At 37.9% G+C, this 18,569-nt stretch overlaps 1 protein-coding gene across 19 annotated transcripts; it reads right to left on the bottom strand.

Moving 5' to 3' along the window:
* Positions 1–2,881: 2,881 nt before the first annotated feature.
* LOC122069087 (pentatricopeptide repeat-containing protein At1g63400-like) lies at positions 2,882–11,300 on the bottom strand. Of its 19 annotated transcripts, XM_042633082.1 has the most exons (6): positions 8,340–11,186; positions 8,201–8,242; positions 6,430–6,551; positions 3,697–3,769; positions 3,319–3,579; positions 2,882–3,226 (listed from the first exon to the last, which is right to left on the bottom strand). In XM_042633082.1, the coding sequence occupies exon 1, from the start codon at positions 10,738–10,740 to the stop codon at positions 8,521–8,523; it is 2,220 nt and encodes a 739-aa protein (XP_042489016.1). In that variant the 5' UTR covers positions 10,741–11,186; the 3' UTR covers positions 2,882–3,226; positions 3,319–3,579; positions 3,697–3,769; positions 6,430–6,551; positions 8,201–8,242; positions 8,340–8,520. The 19 variants fall into 19 exon arrangements, with proteins under 19 accessions (XP_042489016.1, XP_042488970.1, XP_042489031.1 ...); XM_042633036.1 differs by adding an exon at positions 11,197–11,300 and having other exon boundaries at positions 3,697–8,242; positions 8,340–10,818; XM_042633097.1 differs by having other exon boundaries at positions 3,676–3,784; positions 6,430–8,242.
* Positions 11,301–18,569: the final 7,269 nt, after the last annotated feature.

The following is an 18,569-nucleotide window of genomic DNA, read 5'->3' as shown; positions in this document are numbered from 1 at the left end:
GACAGAAATTAAACAATTAAGAATTCAAAAAATTCGAATCCAAATGGATGAATTAACTTATTAGAGAGAGATAACTGATGAGACTTTTGAGAGAGAGAGATGCAAAATATCAAATATGAGGATGGAGGGAGATACGCGCGTGCAAAATATGGATAAAGATTATTCAAAAACTAGAGAGAGATGGGGAAATTTAAGGGGTTGGATGGGCCAGCGTTGAGAAAAAGGAATTAGTTAATGACTAGCAACATTGAATAAGAGTGAAAGAAGCCTGGGAGAGCATCACAAATATAAAGCCTAAGGAAACCTACTTTCTTCCTCAATTAAATCATCATTCTCAACGTTTTTTCTTACCCTATCCAACTCCAAATTAGATGTACCTTTTCAATTTTCTTAAAATCGAGTGTGAATTAGATTTTTGTATGATCCGATCCATATGTATGGCATTAAATCATCATCCCCAATTTTTTTTCTTACCCTACCTAACTCCAATCTAGATGCACTTTTCCAAGCTTCTTAAAACCGAGTGTGGATTAGGTTTTCATACGAATTGATCCATACATATGGCACCTACACAAGAAAAATCCTATGATGAATTCCATATGTGTGGATCAGATCGTGCGATAACCTGATCTACCTTTTAATTTGGAGAATTCGATCAAATAAATAAATAAATAAAGTTCCTTAACTTGGACAAGTCTCCCAAGTAAGTTGTTAAATAAAGAGGTATGCAGCAATATAGTAACACCATTGTGCGGAGACAGGAGAATTCAAAGGAGAAGAGACTGTTTGAGAATCCTACTCCCAAACATGGAGAACCTGAAGTTTTGGCTTGGGATGATGATCTTGCTGGCGTGTCTCAGTTCCTTTGTGCCTAATGTGCAACCACTTCGCTTCTATGGCGTTTTACACAAATCCTCACCAACTACATCTCCTTTGCTGGAACACTCTGAGTCACCATCACCACCACCACCACCCAGTCACCCACACCACCACATGTCTCCTCCTTCATCACCACCTCCTCCACATCACCATCCACCCCATCACCCAAACCTCCACATGTCTCCTCCTCCACCACCACCAAGTCACTCACGCCACCACATGTCTCCTCCACCATCGCTACCTCCTCCACAGAGTCACCCACACCACCACATGTCTCCTCCTTCATCACCACCTCCTCCACATCACCATCCACCTCGTCACCCAAACCTCCACATGTCTCCTCCACCACCACCAAGTCACTCACGCCACCACATGTCTCCTCCACCATCGCTACCTCCTCCACAGAGTCACCCACGCCACCACATGTCTCCTCCACCTCACCATCCACACCATCACCCAAACCATCACATGTCTCCTCCACCATCATCACCACCACCACCTCGTCCGCACCACTACATGTCCCCTCCACCACCGTCACCATCTTCTCCTCCTCCTCCACCACCACCACCTCCATCATCTTGATATATCAATTCCACGAGGACTACATAATATTATTAGTCTCTTCTACCTCCATTATCATCATCAATGCCCCCACACCATACTCTTAGCTATTAATAAAAGACCAACACCACCTCTACCTTTTCCACCATATTACCAGAGATCTGCAATTCGCCATTTCTTCTCTGGCCATTGTTAGCAATGAAAAGCTGCATTGTACTTAACCTTAAAATAAAGCATCTCCATATATATATTTGGCTAACTTTAGTACTTTGATGCCAAAACGAGATTGCAACTCTACTCAAATTTATTTATAGAATTGGTATTTTCTTGAAGATCTTTTTCTTCTTTTGCTTGACTTCTTCTTGTACCTTCATGGCTTGAACTAAGAGATTGGACAAAACTAGCTGCATCTCTCTCTCTCTCTCTCTCTCTCTCTCTCACACACATCGTGTCACTAATGGGGATGCAACTCTTTTTTTTTTTTTTTTTTTTCTAATAAAGTAATTGAGATGCAACTCACAGGCTGGGCTAAGTTTGTGCAATTGCCAACAGGTCCCACATGGTAGATCAAATGTGGCTCAAATTTTGTGAATTATCACGTCAGGTTTCAGCCCGCATGGCAAATGCATACTAATACATGAAAGAGTATTTTGATTGAATTAACTATTGAAAATTTGACACCCATGCGATAGATGTAAAGCATTACCTCTTCATCCAACTATTAAGTCACATTACATCAACATCGACTATCTATGCTACCTAATACAGGTAGTGAGCTGTAGTGTGCAAAAAACCCATGCTCGCTAAAAGGTCTTGAGTTTGAGTCTACTAGTTGTTGTCTACTTCTTTTCCTATCTATCAAAATAAATAAATAAAAATACCATCTCGTAACTGATTCAGCTGAACCAAAACCACACCATTCAACAGAAAATATGGCCATAAACTTGGTCTCAATAATACAACCCAATGAAAACGATAAGGTGCTGAGATGGCTTTAAGATCCGGGTTTCATGATAGCAATGGGGTATGAGCGATCAGCTCCAGAAGTCTATTATTCAGGCCCATTGCTCTTACACTGATACTGTCATGGCAAGAAAATTGAAGGTACAGAATAAGAAGACAGCTCATTTATTAGTTCAAAACTATGCTGTTTTACTTTCAAAAAATTCCAGTTTTGACAAATGGAGTACTGAGTACTCCAATTTAATCTAACAAGGAACCATCAATTCTTCCAACACCACAGCTTTCTGGATCAAGACTAGAAACAACACCATGTTCTTCTCCCTTCAAGCAATGCTGTAAACAATGAAAAGTTCATCTGTATCTTCCAAAAAATTGGCCTCTTCCTTGGGTTTTGGGATAGGATCAGTTCCTCTGATTACTCTTCCTAGTGGTTGGAATTGGTCTGAATCAGTTGAAACCCTAGAAATGCAATCAGGCAGATGGAAAGATTTGACAGTTTTTTATTCAATAAAGTTGGGGATCATACTACAAGAAGTTACATTGGTTTTCTAAGCCTCATCGATGCCTAAATGGTTATACAACCTAATGGTCGAAGTTTCAAGGCTTTTTTGAAAAAAAAAACATTGGTTTTCTTCTATATTACAGGCTGGGAAATAATGGCCAAAAATGAAGACCAAACATATTCAACACCACTCCAAAACAGGGGTTTAAAAGATTGGCTGAAATCAGTATTGGGATCGGGTGCCGCTAGATTCCGATTCGAATCGGGTGACTCACTTGATCTGATTGTAATTCCTCAAACCTTGTCGTCAAGTCCAGTGTCCTGAAATTAATTTACAACATAATTTAATTCGTTAAAGCCATGTCTCCACTTCTAAGTAAACAGAAAAGGAAGGACAAGGAAAAAAGACTTACATTTTTCACTGAGGCAACAAGAATTAAGAATCTTACTCCTTATGATCAGGAAGTCCCCTGAAGATGATAAATTCTTTTGCATCCCCGCTTACAAGTCTTTGAATTGCAACTTGCAAGTAAATTGCTCTATCTCATTAAGATTAGACGCACTTTGACACCTCCTTATAGATTTCCATTGGACCAAGCCCATCCTACTATGCCTTGGATGTCCTGTGTGCCTGCAAAGAACCAGCAACTGCAAACAGGTTGCTGCCCATTGTCCTAGAGTTTGAGTTAAAAACAGAACAATTAGGATTTGTCAACTTCTCAGATTCTCCAAAAAGAAAAAAAACCACAGATCTTGACCTCTTCAAATACCTTATAAGTAGAGCTTAATACCTGCCAACACTTCTAGAGCTTCTGAATCCATTCTGTTTGGGGGCTCTCCCTATACGACTCCTCTGTCATTTCTCTGTTCCAAAAATGCCTGTCAGTGAATCGCATTGTTATCCACTAGGATGAAAACTAACTACCAAACAGAACAAGCTTACTTATCAAAAGATTGGGGGGCAGGGGGAAACAAGCATATGATAACACACATAGCCATGATTAAATATCCCTTTAGAGAACAAGGTACATGGGACTCTGTTTAAGTGCTCCAGGGACCATACAGCACCCTTGATTCACCTGAAAGACAATGGAGCACCCCAGATTTGTACAGAGAAATATCAAATGGAAGTTACAAGCAAAACAAGGCTTCATCAGCTGAGTGTTTGTAAGAGCCACGTATTCCTAGTTGTCAATGAGCTGCCTAAAATTGCTGGAAATAACTACTTGGAATTATTTGGGATTTCGAAACCTCAAAACTTAGATAAAATATATGTTAATCTATAGGACCTCCAGTGGTGAAATTGGTCCAACCCAGCCACATAAACTTGCTTCCTAGAGTGTAAGAGAAGAAATATTTTTGAAGTCCTCTGAGTGAGTGTAATTTGTAAATACTCAAATTGGTTTGTAACCAAAGTTTTTGAATGAGGAATAGTTTCTCACCTAGAAGTTGTTTTGACAATGTCACATCCAAAAGGACATCTGAAGCAGCATAGCCCAGATTTATGAATTTTCTGAGGCTGAACGGCAAAGAAAGGTGGTGGGTAATAAAATCGTGTTGAATAAAGTCTCTAGAAACAGAAGGAATTGAGGGGGGTGGGGAGAAAGAACAAGAAATAAGCACTGTTACGGGACTGTGAACACCACTCATGAACAATAATTTCAAAAATACGAAGAAAAGGAGAGAAAAGATGAAAAACTGACTTGAATTTGAAATTGCCAGATCTATAACAGCAACCAATAGAAGACATGGAGGTAGAGTGAAGAAAGCTCAGCCTTTGCTGATCGATAAGTACCCAGTCTACTTTACCAAAACTTAAACTAACCCATTCAATCTTGTATAGCCAAAGATCAGGGTACATATCCTTATAATTCTTAAAGTATGACTCTTAATGTAACTAGACTCTGATCCTAATACAACTCAAACCACTACTTACTTTACCAGTAAGGCAATAATAGACTAGAAAGAGCATATTTGGACCCCAAAACTGTATGGGAATTAGAGACTTAGAATATCTTAAAAAAACTAGAATACAACTTTTAAACTTCCAAACCCCTGATGCCAAGGTGTCAAGTATCAGTATGGGGCAATGTATCAGAAAGCTGGTTTTAAGGTATGTCTCAAAGACATACAGAGAGCCATTAAGAGACGCTAGATACACTTTGACATGCACAGACATGTTAATGATACATGTAAAACAAGTGTTATAAGCATTATGCACCATAAATAAGCAATAAATAATGATATCCAACCAATGACAAATTATCTCCATCTTCATGGCATCTATATGATTCAAATCTTCATTGGCAAGTGTAATAACAGACCTACTAATAAGTAAAAGAAAACAATTAAGTAAGAAGATTTCAAAAAGAAACATCTATTTGCTATTAGGATCGTGGCTTAAATTAACCCCTAAAGGTCCAAAACCAACAAGCAAGATGCAAGTATAAACATACTACTAACTATTAAGTAACATAAATTAAGTATAAACACATTAACTATACTCCTGCTCTACTGATATTCTGATAACATATTAAACAGCCCTGAAGTAGTATGTAACTACTACTAGAAACTTAGCAACAAACATGATTATATATTGTAGATCACAAATCATTCAAGATGATCAAAATCTAGGCCAATTTCCAGTTTAAATGTGACACTTGGCAAAAACAAGCAAGAAAAAACAAGATTCAAGCAAAAAACAAAAATCAATTATTTTATCATACTTCAACCCAGGCTTGGATATTCGATCTTCACTTTGATGAGCTTTAATACAAATTTTTGCTTGTTTCATCACTCCTATGTTGGTTTTTTAATGCAAATGGGATCCACTGATCCACTAGGTTTTGACCAAAAACAGAATAAGAAGTTTCTTTCAAAAACTTTGTGTGTTCTGGCATCCTGTGTACTGGTATGTATCAATACTTTAGCCCATAGTGGTCTGTATAGGTTTTGTACATAATTTTTTTATGTAACGGTTCTGTAATCGTATTGACATGGCTAATCCCAATATGTTTCAGCCGTATCGACCCATATCATATCAATACTTGATAGTTGATAACATGCCTGATGCTACTATGGAAAGACTAAAAAAATTGTGTACCCTGTTGAGCTAAATTTTTGGGATTTGTCATTGAGCACATTATATCTAAAACGATTAAAAAAAAGGCAAACCATGTAATACCAAACCAACGACTATTTTTATGTGTGAGTGCAATAAAATGATAATTGTGGAAAATATTTTTTTAGAATTTACTATTAACATTTTTGGTATGCAATGTGTAACCCTTAATATCGTAAATCCTCCAAAAATTGGCATGAGTTTTTTACAAAAGAAATCATGATCTTTAGATGCCTCCATCAAGCAGCAGAATCTATGATGAAAGAGATGTTTAATCAAATCTGCATGGGAGTTGGAGAATACACATAAGACTCTGTCATCAAACAATCTGAGAGCTAGTTAGCAGCATAAAAGGGTAAGCTCCCTCACTTACCAATGACATATCAACTAATAAGAGCCTAACCTTTATATGAAATGAATAATAGCAATTAGCTTTTTCCTTGATCACAAAAGCTTTGGCATGCGTTGTGCCATGGAAATCCTAATGATGTCTGAGTGAGTTTCTTTGTGAGAGAGTCTATTATCCTGCCAGAGACGAATTACACATATACTACATCAGATGAGGAACATCAAACTATCAAAGAAAACACTAGCTGCCACTTTTGATCATTTAATAAATCAAGGAACTTGAAGAACTATCCACGAGTAGAACAGCTACCACCTATTTTCGATCAACACCAAGAACTCAATAACCAACCTGCAAGTTAAACTCTGAATTACAACAACCAGAACCATTTCAGAACAGTGCCCAATACCATCACTCTAAATCATCTGATTATCACAAAGGGCCAATCCCTGTACGTAATAAACACAAAGAATAACTATGAATATTTATGCGTCTCTCTACAAAACCTTCGCCATTGTTACCTCATTCGGAAATGGCTTCAACTTTGGAAAGAAATGCTTCTCTCGTATGCAGGTTGCTTGGTTCTCATTAGATCAGTTTTTCAATCATCTTATATTTATTGGTCTGGTATTTATGGTTTGCCCCAGTCAACTATTAAAGGGTTAGAATCTATTATGGCAGCTTTTCTCTGGAAAGAAATGGACTCCACCAAATTTCTGCACCCCACCAGTTGGGCAGCTATTTGCCTCCTGAAAGGATGAGGGATGTCTGGGTTTGAGATGCATAAGAAAAATGTCAACTCAGCTGATATGGAAGCTTCTGACTAAGAAGAATGAATTTCCATGAATCTTCATAATGGATTTTCTGCACTTGTATTTGGAAGTTTTCATCCTTTATGGCTTCTGTTAGACCTGATTTTCAGCACATATGTTGTGAACTTTGTGTTAGTAGAATATCCAAACCCAAATTATCTCAATCCATGCATTTGTATTAGATTTCCAAAACCTTTCCAGCACCATGACTTCACCATTTTAAACACTTAATCTCACAGACTGAGTCCCCTAAATGGAAAAAAAGAAATCTCTGAACCAATTGATGATTTATAATATTGGGATCGAACTTCTTCTAGTAAGTAAAAGAAAATAGAAACATGAATTCAATTAGCCTACGCTGGAATCCACATTCTTTGACACACTAGGTTGAGCTTTCAAGACTAACTGATGAGGCCATTGGGTTGCTGGCTCAGCTGCATGTAGAATGTCAAGATTGAAAATTTGAATGAATATTATTGAAAGAGTGTCTTCAGGTTGAGTTGCAGGACCACGCCAGTTAGCCAGGCTCAGGGTTAGATTTTTCAATCTGATAAGTTGAATTTGATGTTGGAGCATAATTGTTACCTTCAGGTCAGTATCCTGGACCAGATACTGTTGCATAAGTAGTCCCCACATATATGTTTACATGAATAAGACGACAGAAGGAAGAAGGGTCAGAACATAAAGAGGCACAGTTTTCAAACAAGTTTTGTGGTCCTCTTACTGGTTCTTGCTGGATAACTTACCCAATGGAAGTTGTGGAGTCAACCATTAGTTATACTTTCATGTTGAGACTCTGCAACCATTACTTTTTTTCTTTTACTTTTGACTAGTATAACCATTACATTTTTCCTTTCCACATTTCCCGCCATCACCATTAATAAATGCAAATATTTCAACAGTCTTAACACATTACAGTGTATAGTGTATACAATAACTTTCATATGTTCCTGTCATCAGTTATAGAAGAGTAAAAGATGTCACCAGTATAAAAGGCTTAAGATAATAGAGCATACCTGTATTTAGCTTTCATGCAAATACAAGAGTAAAATCAGCATCTGAAGAGAAACATATTCATGAGAACAGAAGGCATTAAATTTTGCAGGAAAAACAAGATTAAAATCAGCATCTACTAGCATATGATGGATTACTTACCCAATGGAAGTGGCTCTGAAAGGTCAGAACAGGCAAATATCATTCTCCATCAAACCTTTCATCAACTCAATATATGCCTCTTCAAGCTTATTCCAGTCCACCAAATCCGCAGCATCCATAAGGAATGCCGAAAGTGAGCCTGGAACGGATCAAGATTGGTACAAAATATCAGATAGTTACTTCATGTCATTTCATTCCCTTGGTTGCCTAAATTCCATAGGCTCACCACCGACAAGGTAAGATCATCTGGCAGCACACTGGCCTTCCTCATCTCATTATATACCTCAAGAGCTTTATCCTGTTCACCAAGTCTGCAGTACCCAGTGATTAGTGCAGTATATGTTGCCACATTAGGAGTGACTTTCTTCCATTTCATTTCATCAAACCACTGTTGTGCAATGTCCATCCGGCTCGATTTGCAGTAACCAACGACCAGACAGGTATAAGTGACAACATCAGGCAAAAGGCCATATTGTACCATTTCGGTAAAAAGAGCACAGGCCTTCTCCACGTATCCAATTTTACAAAACCCAGCTATAATTGCGGTGTAACAAATTGCATCTGGAATCAAATCCTTCTTTTTCATTTCCTTGAATAAATTCATGGCTTCTTTAATCCTGTTAACATTACATAGTCCACTAATAAGGCTAGTGTATGTGACTTTGTTTGGTGCAATCCCACATTTTGACATCATCGCATATAATTTGAAAGCTGCGTTTAAATTTGACTGTTTGACAAAACCATCAATAAGTGTACTATAAATAACAACATCGGGAACAAGACCCCTCCGCAACATCAAAGGAAATAGCTCCCAAGCCCTCTCTGCTTTCCTTTCCTTACACAGTCCATTGATGATTGCATTAAATGTAAACAAGTTGGGAATAATGCCCTGTTCTTGCATTTCGTCCAAGAGTCTGAAAGCTTCATCAATATATCCTTTCCTGCAGTATGCATTAACAATAACAGTGCATGTAACAGTGTTTGGAAGTACTCCCCTATCCAGCATGAGTTTGAAATGTTCCAAGGCTTTCTCTAAGCATCCCATCAAGCAATAAGCATGGACCAAGCTCGTACAGTTGTAAACATCAGGAACAAAATTATTTCCAATCATCTCGATCCAAAGTCTACACACAGAATTGAAGTCCCCATGCTTACAATATCCATTTATTAAGATGTTATAAGAGGTCTGGTCCAAAGCCTCAAGTTTGTGGAACAATTCAAGTGCAGCTTCCATTTGTCCACTCAAGCAGAGACCACCCAAAAGCGAGCTATAGCTAACTAAGGAAGGCCTTATGCTATGGTCCTTATGGAGAAACATTCCCTCCAGTAAACTGAAGCCTTTTGCAACATCCCCCTTCTTGCAGAACCCATGAATAAGAATGCTGTAGCTGTGAGCATCTGGTGATACTCCAAATCTCTCCATTTCTTCAAAGACCTCCACAGCCTCATCTAACTTACCTTTATGGCAAAAACCATGGATAATGGCATTGTAACAATGACTACTGAGGGGCTGGTTTCTATCTCTTAAGTTTCGAAGGAATTTCAACCCAGATTCAGCACCTCCAGCCCTGCAAAGCCCATGAATATACGTACCATAAGTCACAACTGTAGGGTGCACCCCAAACCTCTCCATTTCGTTTAATATCTCAGTAGCTTGGCTAATATCTGTGTCAGCCTTACCAATATCTCCTTTACAGTAAAAATTCATCAAAATACTATAAGAGCAAACATTGGGCCGTGGCCCATTATTCTTCATTTCATCAAATAAACTTTTAACAAATTCTACTTTATTCTTTTCCACCAAAAACTTGAGCAAGAAATTGCACGTTCTGACATTCGGTGTTAGCCCAATGCTTTTAGCTTGCACGAACACATCTACAGCATGTTCAAGCATTGATGAGCTCACAAAAACCGTCATAAGAACTTCAAAAACAGACACTGATATTTCTGCCACCGATGACTCCAGTAGAGTGGGACAGAGTTCAAACGCATCATATTTTGCTTCCTGACAATAGCATACGACCTCTCTTAAGAGAAAATTTACTTCTGAGAGCCTCCCTGCTGATGAGAAGATATGAACCATAATGCAGAAGGCATTTATAGAATGAGAAAATCCATACTTTTCAACAGCTTCAAAGAATCTTATTTCCCTTGCAAACCTCCAATTCAAAGAATGAAATACTCTGACTACTTGGGGAAAAAGGGTACACTTTCTACTGACAAATAAAATGTCCCCTGGTGCATAACTTTCAGCAGCAATTTTAGTTTCGGCATTTGGTGCTGAATCAAATGAATGTTCATCCAAAAGAGACGCTGAAGTAGCACCAGAGTACACTCTGAGCCAGTATCTTTGTCGTAGCTGGGTTCGATTACAGAGCAATCCCAATTCAATTAAAGTCATAGATTAGGGATTATTATTGATTGAAAATCCTTGAAACACCCGACGACCCACCGGAATACACTCCCATTAGTTGAAAACCTACAAAAGAAAATACTGATCACTGCAAAATGACTGCTTTTTATCTGCAGCACATATAACACTGAGGAAGACGAAGAAGAAGAAACCCTAAAGACTAGCTTTATACAAAGAGAAAAGCCCAACGATCTCAATGTTTTGGATTAGAGTGTTAACTACCTATCAATTTCTACCCGAAAATTAAAAACCCATCTTCAAAAATACTAATTAAGTATGCTTGAGAAGCCAGCACTGGAAGCACAGACTTTCAAAACATAGATGAAGCCGTTCTTTTGGCCCAGTGATAACATACAACGCTAAGAAAGGGGTCTCAACTATAAATGGAACAGCATCAGAAAGAGCTCACAATGAGAGAGAGAGAGAGAGAGAGAGAGAGATTACCTCGATTGCCGCTGCAACCTGCGCCGTCGAAGTGTGATGATGACGGAGAGGGATAATGGTGTGAGGAGAATGGCAACGGCTCTTCCCAGGCAACACATTGTTTCAATAGCTTAGATGGTTTTGTGTTTGAAAATGAAATGACTATTTTACCCACATTTTATTCTCAATTTGGCTCATTTGGGTTTTTTGGGTTCTTCAAAATGGATCTCATCCTATTTTTGAACCAAAAAAAAAATTGGTTCCCAACGATCATTGATTGAGTGTCCAATTAATTGAGGAGACAAATCCAAAAGAGTCTTGGTTTAAATTTAAAATTCACCTCTGTGGTGCTGAATGAGGTGAATTTTTCTCACACTCTGCATCAAAGATGAAAAAGATTCACTCCAATGAATTCGGTATAGTATGACCCAAATGGTCATAATCTGATGGATTGATCTAGAGGAGTATTTTAATATGTTATGATGTCTTATTGTGTAAGTAATTTGAGATTTAGGGTTTTTCATTTTGAGAGTTTTTGGGTGAATATTTTTATCGCAAGCTTAGGTGTTCTTGAGAGATTTCTATTGTAATTTTTCTTTCAAAATAGTGAATCATCTTCTTCTTTACTTGAGGATATAACACATCACATCAATATGTGAATCTCATTAAATATCTATGTTATCATGAGAATCAATTTATTTTGGGAAAATTATGCCCCCTCTCCTATACTTTGTTGAAATTACACGTGGATTTAAGGGTTTGAAGGAATTACGCCCTCTCCCTAAACATTTCTAAAATTCTTACCATCAGGTCCAATCCGTTAGTCCGTGTGAATTTGGGACTGTTAATTAATAATGTCATCTAATATCATATCATCTAATGCCCAAAATACCCTTTTTTTTAGAGATGAATTTACCTATGTGCCCTTCCATTGAAACAAAAGAAAAAGGGTCGAAGAGATTGTCTTCAACCTCTGTTTCAACCTTGGAAAGACTCCGACGAAAGATGGAGACGACCCTTTGATGTTCCCAGGTTGACACTGAGAGGGGGGTGAATCAGAGGTTCAAAAAATTTCCTTAATTGCAACCCAATAAAAAACTTCCAATTTTCAAGTTCTAGATTGATGGGGGCAATCCCGTAATTACCAATCAAGTAAACAATGACACGTCCACCTCACACCACAATGTGGCTGAGTCTATCAAACAATGTCCCACCACTCTGCACAACACACACTTAAAATATATGTAGAAAAATAAATGCGAGACATTAACACCAGATATACGTGGTTCAGCCAGAGTTCCTACTCCACGGAGGAATACCCATATAGGATTTCGTATTTCCTCAATACTCAACTTTTTAACCGCTACAGCGGTCCAAGAACTTATCCCTGCTTCAATTTGAGATGCAACTCAGACAAGGGCAACAACCCCACACCCTAAACAAGCCCAACTTGCTAGGTTCACAATTTTAAATCAATAAAATAAAATCCCAATTCAATACACCATTGATCTAGAGTTTCTCAACAATAAACACTCTAGAATACACAAATAGGGATTTCAGATATGGGTTACCTCAACCTATGTAGACCCCGTTGATGATTGCTTGCTTAACGTATAGAAGAAGAACATGCTCAACCTACTGATGCAATGATCTCCATCAACCAATTAAATTGAGAATACTTGCAATACGAACTTCCAACAATATGCAACAGTAAACAATGCACCTTCTTTTTTTCTTCAAATCAGTAAAGAGAAACCAAGAAGAAACACATATAAGTGTTGTAGCAACATAAGCAATCCCTTCATCTCCCTTGATTTATTTTAACATTGAAGAATAAGAGAACTCCCCTTCTTTCTCTGTAATTTTCAGCTTCACCTCCGAAGTTCTTCACGGTTCTGCTCCAAGAGTGTATTTATTCATCTAATTGAAAACCTTTCCATGTTTCACAAGAGTTCAATAGTGACCGGCAACAAAGAATTCATTAAGCCACGCAAGTAAGTAAAGAGTCCATTGCAGACTTCAACATTGTCTTCCTTTTCTTCTTTTATTATTTTTTATACAATCCTTCTCAACCTCTCTAATCATACGCCAGTAGTTGCTGTCACACATGAAACAACTTCCACAAGATCTGAAATTCTGTTGGCTGATTTGTTCTCTTAATGGAGATCTTTGTTGACTCCATAATCCATGTAGAAGTGAGCTGCTGATGTAGTGCTTGGACTGTAAGACAATAAAACCTTATTTATCTCAACTTATGAAGTATGCAATCTGAACCCATATCCTTGTTGGTGTTAACCACGACAACTGGTTGAACGGGGCTGCATAAAACTCTTGCTACGGTCTCTATTATCACATATGATGATTGCAATCCTGCTATAAAAGTGTTGTTGTTCACATATGAGACATTTAGAGTTCTAATAGGACTTTACTTCTTTTTCTTTGGATTAGCAATAGCTTAATTTATGCCATATCATCATACTAAAATTTACCAACCGGGCCCAACTCCAATTGCTTAATTGCTTCATCATCATATGGTGCTATGGTGCTTTGCTTATTTGTATGGGTTGTTGTCCTATATCAAAATCAAGAGATTGTTGACATGTGTCCATGCACTCCTTGTTGTAATATAACTCTTGCTGTATATTTTTCTTTTTTAATCAAAGATGTTACACGTTCAACCTTGCTGGCTCTATTACACATAATGCTTGCTTACCACATCAAACTACCTTTCTTATATAATAAGATGCCGAATTAGATGACTAGGACTAATATAGTCTAATTAGTTCAACATTGAACCCATAATTCAGAGCCAACTCAAACATCAATCCTAATACCAAACTAGAACCACCACACTATTGCCAACAATGACAACACTTGGACCCAATTTCCCAACATTCTCCCCCTTTGGAATTGTTGGGAACATTAATTTAACTATGTGTTGCACTTCTCTCCCCCTTTGACAACAAGTGCAAAGGGCAATGATGCTCCCCCCATATAGAAGCTCCCCCTGCATAGACTCACCTATAGGAGTGCCCACCGCATCTTCTTATCCTGTAGGGATTTGATATATCTACCCTTACTCATCTACTCCCCCTGCATAAATATCATCTACTATGCTCGTGGAGTGACTACTCCAAGTTTGTTTCTAATGGCTTCAAAATTTTCCTTGGGAAGTGCTTTCGTGAAAATATCTGCCACTTGCTCAGATGTAGGAACAAAATTCAATCTCACCTCATTTACATTGACCTTCTCCTTCAGGAAGTGATATCGAATGTCAATATGCTTTGTCCTCGAATGCTACATTGGATTCTTTGAAATATTAATGGCACTCATATTACCACATTTAATAGACATCGACTCATCATTGTGAATTCCAAAGTCTATTACTTGTCTCTGCATCCAAATCACCTATGTACAACTACCTGCAGCAGCAATATATTCAGCCTCTACTGTAGATAAAGAAACAGATTCTAGTTTCTTTCTATGCCATGCCACTAGACTCTGCCCTAAAAAGAACGCACCACCACTCGTGCTCTTCCTATCATCCACGTTGCCAGCCCAATCAGCATCTGAGAATGCTGTGAGTGTGAAACTTTCAATCTTAGGGTACCATAAATCATACTCGATCATATCCTTAAGATATCTAAAAATCCTTTTGACTGCCACTAGATGAGTCTCTTTTGGACTAGCTTGAAATCGAGCAACCAAACACACTGCTTGTAGGATATCAAGTCTTGATGCTATCAAGTATAACAAGCTTCTAATCATTGACCTGTAGAGAGTCTGACCTACAGAACTTGACTTGTCACTCGAGCTCAACTTGCAACCTACTACTATGGGAGTACTTACTGGTTTGCTATCCTCATCATAAATTTCTTCAACATCTCCTTGATGTACTTTGCTTGAGATATGAAGATACCATTTGTTGTTGATTCACTTGCAAACCTGAAAAGTATGATAACTTCCCCAACATAGACATCTCGAACTCTACCATCATTCGCTCTACAAACTGTCTATACACCTCTTCATTTTACCCTCCAAAGATGATATCATCTACATAGACCACCACTACCAGTTGACTTTTGTTCTCTGTCATAACATATAGGTTACTATCAACAATGCCCTTCCAAAGTCCCAACTGATGTAAGTAATAGTTTAGTCTAGAGTATCAAGCCCTTAGAGCTTGTTGCAAGCCATAGAGGGTTTTCTTTAGTCTACAGACCATGTTTGGATCATCTCCAATTTGAAAACCATCTGGTTGCTCAATGTACACTTCTTCTTTAAGATTACTGTTTAAGAATGTAGACTTGACATCCATCTGATAAACCTTGAAACCTTTATAAACTATAAATGCTAAGAACATCCGTATAGATTCTAATCTTACTACCGACGTAAATGTCTCATCAAAGTCTATCCCCTCTACTTGAGCGTAGCCTTTGCACACTAGTGTGGCTTTGTTTCTAATCACCTGACCATCTTTATTCAACTTATTTCTAAAAACCCACTTAGTTCATTGATTGGTCTAGGAACTAGCTCCCAAGTGTTGTTCTTCTCTATTTGATCTAACTCTTCATTCATTGCCTTCACCCAGTTCTCATCTTTAGTTGCTTCCCCAACAGACTTGGGTTCAATTTGAGAAAGTAATGAATGTGTAGCAGATTTCATCTTTCTTGTTTGCATTCTCGCTTTAGGATCTCCAATGACTTGATGTGGGGGATGCACTTTTTGCCACTTTTCAAAACTGGGTCCTCCATCTCTCTCTATCACTCTGTCAGTCTCATGAGCATTTGTATCCTCATCATCAATATGATTTTGAACTTTCACAACTTCACCATCTACAGTTGCATCATCATAAAAGTCCTTAGGAGTCTGCTCTACTAGTTCTATCTGTTTAGAATGGGGTACATGTTCATCAATTCTTAAATTCTGAACTCTCTACCACTTTGCCCAATCTTTTATTATAGCATCTGTAGGCCTTACTCTTTGAAAAATACCCTAAGAAAAACCCATCATCTGCTCTATCATCAAATTTTCCAAGCCCGTCCCCCTTTCTTTTGATGAAGCATCTAGAACCAAATACCCGAAGATATATCATAGCTCGTAGGGTGTCTTGGATTCATTTGGTCTAAAGAAACACCTGTTCTGGACGTGCACCGCAGAATATATTGCTTCTCTCCAAAATCTCCTAGCAACATTGTTTTCAATCAAAATTGTCCTTGCCATCTCTCAAACGGTCCTGTTCTTTCTTTCCACAACCCCATTTTGTTAGGGGGTACGGGCTACAGAATATTGAATTCTAATACCATGCTCATGACAGAAGTTAAAAAATAAATTCTAAGTAAACTCCTTCCCTTGATCAGATCTCAAGCACTTGAGTGTCCTACCAGTTTGATTCTCTACCCTCTTCTTGAAGATCTTGAAACAATCTAAGGCTTCAGTCTTGTCTTTAAGGAACATTACACAAGTCATCCTGGAGTACTTGTCTATGAATAGGATAAAGTACTTCTCTCCACTAATTGCCTCTGTTCTCATGGATCCACAAAGATCTGTATAAATCAAGTCCAATAGTTTACTTGAACAGTGCTTCTTTGACTTGTATATGGCCCTAGACTGCTTTCCCTTTTGACATGGTGCACAAATATGATTTGTTGGAGATTTGATCTTTGGAAGATCTCTGACTGCCTTCTTTTTGCTCAGTTTAGCTAAGCTCTTGAAGCTGATATGCCCAATCCTTCTATGCCATAGCCAACATTCATCTTCCTGTCCCATCATACATCTATTTTCATTTGCTTCTAACAGAGTGTATAAGTTGCCTGTAGTTCTTGTCCCTTGTGCCCAATCTTTCCATTTTTGATTTTCTTGATCACACAACCTTCCTTAGTGAACAAAACCTCATTACCACTGTCACAAATTTGACTCACATTGAGTAAGTTGTGCATCAGACCACTAACATATAGGACATTGTTTGACTTGATCTTTCCTTTGTCCAATTTAACTATGCCTCTGCCTTCTATCTTTGCACCATCATTGTTTTCAAACTTGACAGATCCACCTTCATTTGAATCTAGACTAAAAAAATTTCCCTTATCACCTATCATGTGAGTGGAGCATCCACTGTCAAGAATCCACGGTGACGGCTTGCTAGGAGCTTTGAAGGTTGTTTGAACAATTAATGACTTGCTTCCTGTTTTCTTTTTCTTCTCAACCCATACTGCCTTATTTGCACAATAATAAGTTCTCTTTGTCTCTGACCTTGTTTCCATGAAGAATTGTCATTTTGCCTTTTTTTTTTTTTTTTTTTTTGCCTCTAGTACAAAAGTATGGTCTTGCAATTTTTGGCAATGTGTCTCATCTTGTGATACCTATAACACTCTACACTCTCCTCTGCCAATGAAGCAAACCTGTACTTGCTAGTAAATACTGTAGGCTTGGTCTGTCTTTTGCAATCTACCACCCTGTGTCCATAATAGTTACACCCATAACAGTAACCTTTGAAGCTCTGTCTCTACCAAAAACCTCTGTGTCTCTGATAGTCAACTGAAGTAAATCCAACATTGTCAAACATCCGTGAACAACTCTGTTTCTCTTTGACAAACCTCATTGGATTTTTTGTAGTTCCTTTGCCTTTAGTCTTCACTACTTCAGAAGATCCTTGTGTCACATATCCAAGGCCAGTCTTCATATGTAGGGGTCTTTGAAAACTCAAAATCTTATCTAACACATTTTCATATCCTTTCCTTAATGATGGAATATCTGCTTCAACTGATTGAATCCTAATTTCTTTGTCCTTAGATTTTAAGATAATAATTGAAGGAGATGGTGCAGTTTTTTCTTGTAAATTCATCTTCTATATCTCTTCCAATTCAGTCTTCAATATCTCCAATTTCTCCTCAAGGGTAATGCACTCTTCTGCCTTGGATGATAGATTGACACTCAGCTCATCATTGATCTTAGTCATATCTTCAACTGTAATATTTGACTAACTAATCTGGTACTCCTTTTCAACAAGCTGAATCTTTAGCTCTTTTATTTTCTTCCTCTCTGCCTTGAGATCAGTTAAAGCAGAATGCAAATTTGCTATTTAGTCATACTGAGCTTTTTGTTCTTCCTCTTTCTTAGACTCTTCAGTAGTCTGGTGTTGCACTCTATCACCAAGTGCCATAAATAGTGTCTCAGATGACTCATCATCTGACTCATTATAGTCCTCTGATGACTCATCTGAAGTAGACTTGCACTTCTTTGATATTAGGCTTTTCTTCTTGAAGTTTCTTTTTCTATAAATAAACTTCTTCTTTCCTTTCTTGAACTTGCTTTCTTGAGCATCTTCATCCTCAGAGTCACTCAATTAATTGTTCTTTGGACACTTGGAAGCAAAGTGCCCTATACCATCACAA

Source organism: Macadamia integrifolia, chromosome 2 (genome assembly GCF_013358625.1).
Source record: "Macadamia integrifolia cultivar HAES 741 chromosome 2, SCU_Mint_v3, whole genome shotgun sequence".
In the NCBI taxonomy this organism is placed as follows: domain Eukaryota; kingdom Viridiplantae; phylum Streptophyta; class Magnoliopsida; order Proteales; family Proteaceae; genus Macadamia; species Macadamia integrifolia.
This window is presented reverse-complemented; position numbering and strand designations above follow the sequence as displayed.

Excerpts from the sequence above, each read along its gene's own strand:
- LOC122069087 (XM_042633036.1), bottom strand. The coding sequence starts at position 10,740 with ATGACTTTAATTGAATTGGGATTGCTCTGTAATCGAACCCAGCTACGA.